Source organism: Centrocercus urophasianus, unplaced genomic scaffold (genome assembly GCF_019232065.1).
Source record: "Centrocercus urophasianus isolate 14NV4802_14NV808 unplaced genomic scaffold, USGS_Curo_1.0 seq_9, whole genome shotgun sequence".
In the NCBI taxonomy this organism is placed as follows: Eukaryota; Metazoa; Chordata; class Aves; order Galliformes; family Phasianidae; genus Centrocercus; species Centrocercus urophasianus.
The window spans coordinates 40,249,847-40,263,592 of record NW_024885532.1 but is presented as its reverse complement, the minus strand read 5'-3'; the positions used below and the strand labels follow the sequence as shown (position 1 = coordinate 40,263,592).

The 13,746-nt window shown below is 39.7% G+C and overlaps 1 protein-coding gene across 1 annotated transcript in view; it reads left to right on the top strand.

Annotated features, from left to right (window-relative positions):
* Window positions 1-13,746, top strand: part of CEP295 (centrosomal protein 295) — a 52,087-nt gene that overhangs the window by 25,997 nt on the left and 12,344 nt on the right. Inside the window, exons 12-20 of the mRNA XM_042838729.1 lie at window positions 98-322; window positions 1,431-1,537; window positions 2,985-3,182; window positions 4,029-4,126; window positions 4,249-5,305; window positions 5,968-6,139; window positions 6,272-6,424; window positions 7,585-7,806; window positions 12,992-13,095. Of these exons, the coding sequence (XP_042694663.1) occupies window positions 98-322; window positions 1,431-1,537; window positions 2,985-3,182; window positions 4,029-4,126; window positions 4,249-5,305; window positions 5,968-6,139; window positions 6,272-6,424; window positions 7,585-7,806; window positions 12,992-13,095 (2,336 nt within the window). The remainder of the gene's footprint in view (window positions 1-97; window positions 323-1,430; window positions 1,538-2,984; window positions 3,183-4,028; window positions 4,127-4,248; window positions 5,306-5,967; window positions 6,140-6,271; window positions 6,425-7,584; window positions 7,807-12,991; window positions 13,096-13,746) is intronic.

Here is a 13,746-nt window from a genome sequence, read left to right as displayed (position 1 = left end):
AGCAATTAAAAGAAGGTGTATGTTGTGTTTTTTGTTCTTTTCTGTAACATGAAGATAATCATTACCTAAATCTCTTAAAGGTTTATGTTATTTGTAGGTCATAAAGAGGTAAAAACTCATCAACCTCAATCAAAACTTGCCTTGAAGAAATTGCTGAACAAGATTAGAAACCAAAAAGAGGAGTGGATATCAAAAAGTGAGAAAGAGTTTCCAAGCAAGATTGAGACTATTGAATCAGGCACTATTGCTGGCAAAGAGACACGGCAGGTTGATTTAGATCTGAATGATGAGCAACACAAAAATGCTGAATGTGAAGCCACAGGTATGGAATACGTGCTCACATTGACATTGTTATGTAGGAGAAGTCCATAGGGTGGACTGTAACAATTGTTTTAAATCTGAATGAATCTTTCAGTGGTGGTGTTTCATTGTGCTGCCAAAAAGTAAATCCAGTTCTCTCATCTCTGCCTTTCGTCTTCCTCATAAAGATCTCTCTGAAGAAAGAAGTCTAAAGTACTTCTATATTATAAATCTCACCCAAATTTTGGTCAGACTTCATGCTGCTGTATTTTAAAAGCTGTTTACCTATGGGGGCAGAAGTTGTGGGGCAAAATTGGTTGTGGGAGTTTTTTACCTGTTGAACTGGAAAAGCTGAGTTATGAGATTCACAGCTAGAAATGATTGACAGGCATGAGCTGACGTGTCTGTAGTGAGGGATTTTTCCTGGACTTAACGCACCATTCCAAAAAGTCTCAGTATAAAACTGGATCTTACAACAGTCAAACATCCCATTTTGTTTGGTAGCTCCTCTTGGTTTGGAGTTTCCCGCCCTGTGTTGCTATTTTAGTTACGTAAGTGCTGAAGGTGATGAATGTGCATGAAGATTTGATTTTTGTGCTTTTGTATTTGCCTTGAGAGTGCTGGCTTTAGATCCTCCTTTTGTTCTTAGAGGTTAAGGCTTTTTTTTTCCTATACCTGAGGAGGATGATTTTGCTATCAGGCTACCAAGTGATTTAGAAAACAACCAGTGCTGAATCCAGCTAGAACTGAGCCACTGCTCATTGCTGAGCCTTTCACCAGGCTGGATGTGGCTCTGGGCAGCTAGGCCTGGTGATTGGTGACCCTGCACATAACAGGGGGTTGAAACTTGATGATCTTTGTGGTCCTTTTCAATCCAGACCATTCTGTGATTCGGTGATTTCTTTATAGTCGAGAATGGCACGTGATAAAGGGCCATTAATGACTTAAATAATGCAAAACCTGATCTTTCCAGCTCACGGAGATGAGCTGAGGGGATGGAGATGGTCATCTTGTCAAGGCTGCCTGCTTGTGCGTTTTTCCTTTTGAGAGCTTGGGAAACTAAAGCAAGATGTAAACAAGATATGAAGCTTTTTCTGGGTGCATTTATAGTGCAATAATATGTATTTTAGAGTCTGACGAGATGTTGGAACATAGAGTTGCACTTGAAAATTCAGTTCTAATCCATCCTCAAGAACAAGCAGCTAAAATTAGAATGGAAAATGAGAGACAGCAGTGGGTAAGTGTGAGTGAATATACTTTTTTGTCTCAGTTATGATGTAAAATGAAGTGATTTACAGAAGGTAATAAAGGTGATAAAATGCTTCAGGTTCTAAAGCTGCAACAGACACGTTCAGCATACTGTTAACATTTTAAAGGAACTTTTACTGCAGCATTATCTGTACTTGGCCTTTGTGTAGTAGCTTTTATTTTATAGCAATTAGCGAATGCTGGCTGGAATGTACAATAGTGTGGAGAAAAATTCTTTTGTAAAATTTAACAGCTACTGCAGGCAAAGGATTCTATGCCATGATTAAGTAAGAATTCCAGTTGTCAGGTAGCACCTTTTTGGCTTAAGGAAAAGGTCATCATCAGTATGGAACTGTGAAGATTTTACTAGCCCTGTGCAATCGTACCTGAAAGTCTGTAGGATTGCACAGTGACAGAAAAAGCTTGCAAACCTTGAGTATTTTGTCTCTCAGTTTATAAAATCAAATGCAGAATGTCTTCTGCTATCTATATGAACACTTTGTTAATGACATGTGCATTATGTATCTATATTATACGTATTTAATTATATTTTTACTGTATCTTAGATAAAGACCAGCCAGCTGTTATGTGGTGGTTTATTAATTAAAAAAAAAAAAAAAAAATTCAGGTCCCACTGAAACCTTAAGCTGTAGTTTTAAAGTACAGAAATTCAGGAAATAAATTTCACGGAGTAATATTTCAGTGAGGAGGAGAACAAGAGGCAGCTGGTCTCCTATGGAAGTGTGGTTACTTTCTTTAACATGTTTTCTCCCACTTAACATGTGTCCAGATGTATATATTTCTATGTTTCCATTTCTGTTAACTGCTCCCAGCTTCTCCTTGGGCTCCCTTCATTACTGCTTAGAAATTTTTCTTCACTTCCATTCTAAGAGTGTACGTGCTGTTACTTTGTGTGGCTGTGAGTGATTCGTAGATGAAAGATACTTGGAAAAATAAACAAAACACTTGAGAGATTTCTGGAGTGCTCTAAAAGTGGTGGGACGTGAGCCATTTCAGAAGTTGGGTAAGATTTGAATTAGCATTTAAATGCGTTGAACTTCTGATGAGAAGTTCTGTAAAATGCAAAATAGACTTCTGAGTTCAATCCAAAAGAAGGACTTCCTTTGCAGCCTCTGGAAAATTATGATGCTTCTTGAGTAATTAGATTTGGATTTTTATCCATTCTGTTCGTTCAGTGGCAGATAACTGTGCAGTAGTAAATGGATCAAGGGGCCATTAGAAATTTCAGTCACTACCAAAATGATTCTTGACAGCTTCAGCCCTGCTTTTAGTGGCTGCTTACAATTTGAAAAAGCCTGCCATAAGTGATACAATTTTTGCTGCAAGTTAGAAGTTGGAACAGAGTTTCATGTACAAATGTATGGGTCTTTTTCCTGGAGTTCTAGAGACACTTTTGGTTTTTTTTTTTCCAATAGCTTGAGCAAATAGAGCAACAGAAACAGGAACAGCTGGCCTTGCTGAAACAAATTGAAGAAGAGAGGGCACATCTGGAAATCCAAATGCAAACCTATTTGGAAGAAGCTAAGAACAAAAAGGAGGAGGAAGAGAGAAGTCAGCCAGCACACAGCTGCAGTGTTCCTTCTGCAGATCAACAGAAGAAAGCAGAACATGAGGTGAGGAACTGTGGAATGGGGTGTTTGGGGTGGGATCTGTATGTTTCAGTTGTTTTTCTTTTATAGAACCAAGAGCTCCAATTGCCAGTTTAAAATTCTATTAATGAAGACCTTGTTTTTATTTCTCAGGCCACAAATAAGAGCTGTACTGAACAGTACTGAAGTCTGTAACTTTTTTGTCTAATGTAGATGCTTTTATATCGCATTATATCTACCACTGAAGACTTTCAATACTGGGTTATCTGCAAGGCCTTGGGACGTATCTGTATAAAATGCTTGTTAGTAAAACCTGATTAGAGCTGTATAATGAGGCTGCACGTACAGCACGAACAAATATCCTTTTTCAAGGAAGAATAACCTTAGGAAAAAAAAAAAGCTATCCATTTTTGTCTTTGTCTAACTCTTAAATATCTATTTAATTTAAGGGGAGATCATTGAGGGGGTGAGGAGAGGTTTTTTGTTTGTTTGTTTTTTTTAAAATTTTGAACCATTTCCACGGTGTGCACTCTGAAAAGAATCTATTTGCCTTACAAAGGCAGCCGTGCTGGATCATTGCTCACTTAATTTGCTGCTGGGTAGTTTAGCTCTTTGAGCTAAGCTCCTACATGCACCATTGACTTTGATGATGGATGCCAGACTTGCCAAGAGGGACTGTAGCTGTAGGCTGTGTGTTCCAGAAACTGCTTTAGCTTCATTGCCTGAGGCCAAAAGCTCACAGACTTCAAGCAGTGATACGGAGTGGTTTCTGCATTCTTGAGAGAATGAACATAAGCTTGAGATTGTTGCTTTAACTGTTTCTATGAGTTATTTGTTTATTTTTACTTAAAGTCACTTATTTTCAATTAGTCTGGAAGTACTGCTATGCTGGAAACTGGAAGTCCTGGAGAAGACAGGCACTTACAGGTGATTCGTAATTATCAACAGCGTCTTCTACAACAAAACAGGTAAACTGCTTTATTAAAGTTCTGACCTTCCTCTTTCAAAACAATTGGAATTGCTTTGGTTATTGCAAATGATGTTACTCTCTGCACCGGTCTGGAAAGATGTGGGTTTTCTTTCTGTTTAGGCTGCACAAACAGACGATCAATGAAGCTAGAATGCGTCTGCAAGAATATCAGAATAAATTGAAGCAAAGATACTTGACTGATCCTGTGAAAATTTTAAGTTCTGTGGAAACAACCTCTGTTAATTTAAAGCTTATCTCAGAACCAGTTGAACAGAGGCAGAGCATGCAGTCTGTGCAGACCCAATCACCTGCAGAAGACCACACGCTGTCACTACCTCTTCCCTACAACATGTGCAATGTTCCTGAAAATGCATCTTCACAAAAACATGGACAGAAAATGCACAGTGTTTATACTGGTAGGCACCTACGTTCTCTAGAACCATCGAATTTGAAGTTTGGAGAGATCTGTTTGCCACGGAGATATTCTTTGCAGGAACAAGTGGGAATGTTGGACACCTCCAACAGTGAGGTCAGAGAACCATCTGTGTTCCATTTACCATCAGCACTGGTCACACAAGATGTTTCTCCAGCCAGAACGCAACTGGAAGCACGTGTACAACAGGTTAGATTTGCCTTACCTGCAGAACATTCCTCTGAGCCTTCAGAAACAGAGCACTTTAAGGAATCAGACCTCAGATGGTCTAACCATCAAATGGAAGCACAAGCTGAGGAAGAGCCTCCGCCTCTGACACCCCTTATGGCAGCAACAAAAGGATCCCCTATAGTGCATGCAGCCACAGTTGATTCTTTGGCTTGTCAGCAGGGGTCTGCAGAGAGCCCCGTCACAACAAGCCTTGAGCCCAGTTCTCTTTCTGGACCTGCGTCTTTATGTCACGAAGAAGGCGCTGAGGAATCCTTGGTATCAGAAAGTGGAGATGCATCTTTGTTGAATTATTCCTGTATACTGAATTTAAGGGACAGAATGTTGGCCTCATCAGAAAGCATCCAAGCTCAGCAGCAGTATTTGAAGGAGTTGCAAGAGCAGCTAGATGCACATAGAGAAGCTCTTCTTTCTAGACAAAAAATACAAGAACAACTACTGATACAGAAACAGGATGAACTGAGGGAACAGATGCAGAAACAACAAGAGGCTTTAGAAGAATTTCTGAACAAGCAGGTAAGCTTTGTAAGTGCTTTGCTTGGTGAGTCATCAGTAAGGGATAAAACTGTAGAGTGAATGCTAGGAGTTGGTAAAGTATCTCATGGAGTGTTGGGAGCTTCAAGTGATTTACTGTATTGGAAATTGTAATTAGGAACATCTTAATTAAATTTCCTTTTCTATAACCTTTTATTTCAAAAAGTTCTGTATGCACATAAAAAAATTGTTTTGGAAGTTGCAGTCTTGACTTGGAATTTTGCTCATTTCTGGGTAAGGAAGCTTTGGGTTAAAAGAGCTGCTGCAGTGAGCTGCACTATTGCAGTCTCCATACAGCTAAAATTCCTGAATTTAGGAGTGGAAAAATCAGAATTTTTAGGAATTTTTATTCTCAAAAATGCTGACTGTTGTGATAGAATCTAACAAATGCCTTGAAAATGTAACAAATCATGTTTTGTCATGTTTGGTTTGTAGAGCAAAGTAGGATATCTGTGTACCCAAATGCTTCTTCAAGCTATGCAAGGGGTGGAGCTTGCGTGCTTGAACTTTCTCAAAATGCACACTTGAGCTTGTTTATCAAAGTGCAAAGTAGTGTGAAATGTGCACCCACCAAAAGGCTGGCTTAATTCATGACTATAAATGTGAGTGCTGTTGGTGCTGTTTATTTATTTATTCCCCTTAAGGTGAGACACAGCAACATGAATGGAGTGATGACAGAGCCACAAAGGCCTGACTGGATTAGTAAGAGTGACTTTTTCCAGGACTCAGAAAACTACCAGGAAGAGAACTGTGACATGAGTAAATTTTACAGAGATGAAATGATTTCACAGTACATCAGTCTAGCTGGGCAAATTGGTAAGGCTGGATGGCATGTTTTATTACAGTATTTTGTTTTTCTCATGGAGTTCTCTTCATTTGCCCAAGCTGATTTGATAGGTATGTTGTAACATGCCTGGGGAACCTAAACCATAAAACCTTGTTTTACAGAACGGCCTGAAAATGTTCTGCATAGAGAACAGAAAAGGAGGTTTTCCAAACCTCCTGTGACAAAAGTGAAGTTGGGGCTTGGTTTGGAACAGCACGAACTCAGTGCTATTCCAGAAGTAGACACACCAAGGAGTTGCAACATTTCTTTTGCAGGTAAAATATGAGTATAAAACGTGTGTATACGTCTAGAATGTATGAATGCTTCTGTTCTTAGGAGTATAGATTGGAGGAAGTAATTATTCTCTGAAGCTTTTGAGGTGATTGGTAATGAAGTAATAGCTGATACTTTTACCATAAGGTATAACTTAAATATTTTTCAAGGGAATTATAGTTGAGAAAAGCTTTCTTTATCAGTGTCAGCTTAGAAGAAATGTATAAAAAAAAAAAAAAAAAAAAAAAAAATCACTGTAATTCCAGGACCGATTGATTTTTTTCTGTTGAACGTATCAGACTTGCAGGTTCTATGCTGAAAATAGAGCAAAGATAGAAGCCTGAGTGCAGAGTAAAGCTGTGTGTAGTTACTCAGACCCTAGAGAGGATCTGCATTTTTATGCAGCTATTCATAACTTGTTTATTCTGAGGGTTGAATCAGATGTGAATGTATCAGTTATTTGCAAAGAGAATAGGCAAGAGCAGCTGATGGAAGTTCTTTTTCTTTAAAATCTTATTTATAAGGAGCTGGCACCAAATATCTGCAGAAGTTTTCAGACAAGCTCTATAGTTGTTGTGTTTTTTTTTTTCTTTTTCAATTACAAACCATTCTGTAACAATTTTGGACAAAAACCACGCAAAGCAATCATCAGTTTCTAGGAATGTTGGTTGCCATTTGTATGCAGTACTTAGTAATGCTTTGTAAGCAACATTAAGTGACAGGTAAAACAAACTCATGTTTTCTAAATGTAAATTTTGATTTTTCCCCTTACCCTCTCCCTCAAGTCTCTTTACAGCTAAAATGTAATGCATGTTTTATTGCTGTGCTAGTGTTCATAAAAGAATGAAGCAGAACAATTCAAGTAGCTACAGGCCAGGTGAAGCTTAGAATCATAGGATCACCAAGTGTTTTAATTGCAATGAGTGGCTGAAAAGGGCTGTTGGTGAGGAGAGAGCACTGGGGAGAAAGGAGATGTTAATCCAAAGCAGAGAAGACAGGCTGTATCTGGATTTGCTAACCTGGTATGGTTAACTTACATGGAACACTGAGCAAAATCAGCAGATTATTTCTGTAGAACAGCATACCCACCTTAAAATGTTCTTTCATAAAGTGCAGAACATTGTGTATCTATACCTGAACTGATGAGTTGTTTTAAATTCAGGTAAAACAGGTTCTGCTGGTGGAGAACCTTCTCCCATTTCAAGTGTTGGGGGGTTTGCACATAGGAAATGTTATGGTGATGCTCTTCGTGAAGAAGGCAGGTCGCCTGGGAGCATAACAAGCTGTGAGCAGCAAATCTCTGTTGAAAGCCCGAGGCAAAGCAAACAGCCTGGATTATTACAAGAGCTGCTGCTGATGTCTACTGAAAATTCATATGATTCAGGTGAGGAAATCCTCTTTCTTCTGGGACCTGTGTGAGTACCATTCTGTACTGCTAATTTAACTGCTGTTTATCTGTAGGATGTGACCTGACTTGTTGAAGATCATAGAGTGCTATTTAAATACTGTTTAATTTCGATTGTAAAAAATGATATTTCAGGAAGTGCCTCTTAGGACTGAGTTTTAATTTTGCTTTGTTTGTTTGTGACCCACTACCACTGTAGCAATAATCCATGGATCTTTGCCTGTCAGCAGTTTTTCATCCAAAGCATGCACTGTGAATCTGTAACTCGTGGAGCTGTCTGTAGAGACCTCTTCTGCATCACCTGATTGCCCTGCTGTAGCAGCCGAGTTGTAGCAGCACACTCTCATGCGTGTACATAGTGAATTGCTAGATTAGAAGTTGTGTTCTTCTGAGAACTTCTTCCCAGAGTACGTGTGAGGTGCCCAGGTGTGTACCTTCACCTGAGAACCTGGAGCAGACCAATGGTGTGCCTGCATCAGTACTCTGTGATTCCTTCTGAAGACACAAGAGATTCATGCTTAGAAAGAAATGTGGAGTGTTACTGCACTGATAGGCAGCCATAGGGAGATCTCTGTAAGGAATTGCTTAAAAGTACAACTGAGACAAAATATGAAAGGCTGCTTGCTACCCTTAGTGCAAAGAAACAACTTAGAAAGAATCAACTGTTAGAAAACTAATTCTGGTATGCTCTGTTCATCTGTGAAGAACTTTAATTAGAGATTACACCTTTAGACTAGATTGTGTCCATGTGCAACAATGTTAATCTGATATCATGAATTGAAAGCAGTTGTTTTGGTTATCACAAATACAGCGATTTGTGGCTGTGTTCAACCATGTCATGGGTGGCTTAACTGGCTTGTAAAAGGACAAAGGTGTTTGAAGAAAGCAGGTTAGAGAGAGGGTTTTTTTTTCCTGCCTGTAGTAATTCAGTTTGTCTCTTTGGTCTTGGGGTAAAGTGAACAGGGGGGTTCTGGCGCTTTCAGTTGCAGTGCATTTACAGCTTCTAACATTTCTTGCAGATTGAAATGCAGTTTATTGCAGTTCCAGTTGGCAGATGGGATGTCTGACTTGCTGTGAACTGCTCTGTGTTCTGTGAAACGCTGACTTGAGCCATGTAAAGTTGAAAACAAGTAGACAGCACCTTGACATCCAGTGGAGTTTTCAGTATCTATTCAAAATAAATACATTACTGGGGCTGCAGAGCACTTGTTTTCAGCACCTTGCCCTTATATGTCTTTGTAAGCAATATAGCTATGTCACATGCACCTCCTGGTTTTACTAGAATTTTCAGTGCTGTCCCAAATATTAGGGTAAATTTTAGTTTGGTTTGTGCTGAGACATCCTTTGGAATTCAAGTAAGATTTATTAGGGATCAGAGTTGCTTTAAATCAGTACATGTAAGCTGATTTTTCTCTCAGTTTTTTCCTTTAATTCTCAAAATAGTCTGTTTGAAATATGCATCTCTTTACACTTCAGTGATAATTTAAGTATTTGTTTTTTAACAGCGTTTGGAGACAAGGCTTGTGTTTTTAGAATAAGTTGTGTAATCATAGAATCACCAAGATTGGAGAAGACCTCCAAGACCATCCAGTCCAGCCATTCATGTACCTTCAGTATTTTCCTACTAAGCCATGGCTTAGTAGTACAACATCTCAGTGTTTCTTGAGCACCTCCAGGGATGGTGACTCCACCACCTCCCTGAGCAGCCCATCCTAGCACCTCACCACTTCTTCAGAGGAAAAAAAGTTCATAATATGCAACATGACCCTGCTCTGGTGCAGTTTGAGGCCATTCCCTCCAGTCCTGTCTCTACTTACACAGGAGAAGAGGCCAACCCTCAGCTGACCACAGCCTCTTGTCAGGTAGTTGTAGAGAGCAATAAAGTCTCCCCTGAGCCTCATCCGGACTGAGCAATCCCAGTTCCCTCAGCCACTCCCTGTAAGACTTGTGCTCCAGACCTCTCACAGCTTTGTTGCCCTTTTCTGGACACACTCCATGTCTTGTAGTGAGGGGCCCAAAACTGAACACCGCATTCAAGGTGCAGCCTCATCAGTGCTGAGTACAGAGGGATGATCACCTTGCTCCTGCTGGCTGCACTATTGCTGATACAAGCCAGGATGCCATTGGCCTTCTTGGCCACCTGAGCGCACTGCTGGTTAGCTGAGCATCAACCAACACCCCCAGATCCTCTTCTTCTGCACTGTCTTCCAACCACTCTGCCTCAAGCCTGTAAGCCAGCATTGCTAGGTCACCACATTAACATTAAATATTGTTTTCTAGTGTCTTTTTACATTAGTGTGATCTGTGAACAGTGTAATTTATGTAAAAAGATTAGGAAACTTCATGTAAACATGCATATTTAGTTAATTAGAAAAAAAGCAAAAGAAAAGCCTCTGGGGATTGTCTTCTTGAGCAGTTCAAAGAACACCTCAAGAACACAACTCACCGTTGTCTTCTTCATGACTTGAAGATGTAGTGCTTCATGCCACCTGGAGAAACTAGCACAGTTTTTCAGGAGGAAGATCTAATTTGTGGTAAACTTAAAGGTGCATTTTAAATTGTAACTTATGATGGTAGCAGTGAATTCAGTTTTCTACTTGATTCTGACCAGAACATGCTTGCAGTTTTTCCTGTGTTTTCAGGAGACGTAATTGTCACTCCAAAGATAGGAGCAAATGAGTGCTTTCTACATGTGATTCGTGACCTTATTCTTGGAGGTTTCCACCTTCCTTCAAATAATGTGCACCTTTGCAGCCTGAAGTTGTACTATTTTGTGATTGTAGAACTACTTGATGTGCACAAATCCTATTAATGGCTGTTCACTTGCTTCATCAAAGTGTTAAAGATAAAAAGGTTAAAGGTGTGCAGGTTCACGAAGATAAACTTGTTAAATCAATTTGGCTGCTTCAGCAACAAAGCTGGTTTGGTTTGGTGCATGAGATTTGTCACTGAGTGACAGGCACATTTTGGGGGAAGTTTCTGTAACTGTTCATTTTCTTCAATTATTACAAGATGAGGGGAAAAAAAAACTGCTTAAATTTAGATGCAGACACATGTGGGTGCAAAGGGGGAAAGAGGGTATCTTGAGCACTGCTTCTGGGTAGGGGAGCATGAATCCCTGACCTCTGCATTGAGCGGATACAGGTGCTGCACAGACTGGGCAGGGAGGATGGGTAGCTGTTAGTGATGTTGGACTGTTTGCCTCACTGATTCAGATTGCTTCCTCTTACCATGGCACTGGTATCTCTCAAGGTGAGTTAGGAACTTAACATATTTGAGTTTTCTTCTTCTAAATTCAATTTGCAGAAGAATTAAAAAGGGCTAATAGAATGTAAATTGTTAATAGGGAACTGCAGAGTAATCCCACAGTTGAGACAGGCAGTTTGATCACACAAACCTCAGTTCCTTAGGGAAATTGTCTTGAAGACAGTGACTAGACCTGATGCATGCAACTTTTTCACAGTTCTCCTTCCATGCATATCAACAAGCCCTTCTCTGCATTCACCCCTGCCTTTAGCCTTTAGGAGTCTCCTTGGGCAGTGTTCCAGATGTGATCATTTTCATGTATTGCTGCCCTAAGCAGGTGTTATTCCAAGCACAATTATTTTCCATGTGAACCGAAATTAAGACTTCAGTTTATTTTTAATAATCTCAAATATTTGTCCCTAATTCATTATTACAGCAGACAGTCTTACCCTTCACCAATTTAGAAACGAGTACAACTACTGACTTCTTTTTCCTCTTAATAATAAGGTTTGGGCTAATCTGTTTTTCACTGTCTGTGCATGATTTGTCATTCAGGTCTCTCAGCTGCATCCTAAAATTACTACTGCTGCTTCTTCCTTCAGCTTCAGGCAGCACTTCTTTCTGTCACTGTCTGGTGGCCAGGCTAAAATGAAAGACCCGTGCAGATGTCAGGAAGCTGTGAGCAATGTGAACTCTGTGCAATTAGTTTGGAAGGAGAAATAAAAAAATAAAAAACCCACCTCTTTTGTGAGTCACCAAGTGCAGCCTTTTAAGGATGTTACTGTAATAAAGGCAGGTGGTGTGGGTGTGTTGTATTTTTTACTCTAAAATGAGTAATTAATTTGGGTTTATAGCTTGAAGCTGCTGCTGTTTGTCCCTTGTGTTTATATCACAGAACAATGCAAGTTACTAAGTATAGGAATAAAATGTTTGTAGAGTAGCTCTTCATAGAATGTATATACAAAGCTGTACTGGATACTCGAGTATCATTTCTTGTCACTCTGATGTCCTTCATGAAATAAAACATTTATTTCATAGAAATATCTAATATTGATGTAAAGTGAACAGGAAAATGAGAATTCCTGGCTTTCCATGGTAGCTTGTTTCAGCATTTCAGTTTTTATTTCATTTTAAAATAAGTGGTCTGTTTCCAGTTCCTGTGTGTTTTACAGCTGTTTCTTGCCACTGCTTCTTGTTAGGAATATCAGGAGAATTGGGGATTTGAAATGTCTTTGTTGCCAATTCTTGCAGAACTGGGAGAAAACGTATCTGCTTCTATTAACTGCAACTTCGTTTTGATATTTAACATTTTCCTTGAAAAATAATACTCAAGATAAGAATATGGAAGTGTTTGCTGCTGGATGTTGATTTAAGGTCTTAGAAGAACTGCCAGACCTGAATGCTTGTCAGCGTTGAATGCATACATTTTTTTTTCTAGTGCTGCTATGGTACTTTTCCTACAGACCTTCATCTTATTTCTGTGTCTAAGAGGTGGTTTGTTTCTGTGGTAGTATTCATGCATTAGTTAGACAATTCATGTTTCTGGTTTTTCTTATATAGTTTTAAAGTCCGATTTTCTTCATAATTGTTCTAATAGTAGAGGACAGAAAGATTTCTCCACTCCAGTAAATGATTCTAGTAACACTACCAGAGATGTACTTTATCCTTCAAGGCCAAAACATGCATTTATAGCTCTTCATGCATGCTCTTCAAAGAGCAGTCTTGCTAATCAGTAACTGTGGTGCAATGGAGCAGAAAGTGAGAAGAAAAAGGTAAGAAATGGGCAAAATCAGTGCGCTAGCAGTGAGAATAGCAGCAGTGGGGTATTACTGCCACCTGGTGTTCCAAAAAAATAATGGCAATTACAGGAAAAAAAAAAGCACTAACAATGAATGCTTTCTATTAAATTTGTTTTTAGCTCACTCCCAAGATTCTGTTGTGGCTCATGATGTCCCAGTTCTTGCTGCTGCAGTTGGAGGGGGCACACTGCATTCTGCACCATCACTCGGAAGCTCTCGTGCGGTCAGTCAACCAGAGTAAATGTGTAGTGTGATTTACTCTTTGAGATGTGTTTTAAGGATGCTGTGCAAAAACAAAAAACATGTTATTTTTGTAGACTTGAATTAAAGTTACCAAATGCCTAACTTTTATTCTCAGCGTGCTCATGAGTTGGTAGGAATTAGTACAGTCATCTGGTAATTCAGGTTATAAGGGACTTAGTGAGGTCCTTATCTCAACCTCCTGATCGAAGCAGGGACATCTGTGGAATCAGACAAGGTTGCTCAGAGCTTTATTGTGTAGGATCTTGAAAAATTCCAAACGTGGAGGCTTACAGGTCCTGCATGTGAGCTGTTCTGCTGTTTAACTGCCCTGTTGGAAAAGTTCTTCCTTATAACTGGTATGAACCTTTGCTTCTTCAATTCATGCCCATTGTATTTGCCCTCCAGACATGCAGCACTGAAGGGCCTGACTCCCATCTCGTTGTCACAGAATCACAGAATTGTAGGGGTTGGAAGGGACCTCCAGAGATCATCAGGTCCAACCCCCCTGCCTGATGCAGCCTAGGATACCATGAACCTGCTTTGCTGTAAGGGATTTGCTACTCATGTTCAACATGGTGTTCACCAGGGAGAAGTGCCCCAGCCCTCTTGACTGTTTTGGTGGCTCTTAGTG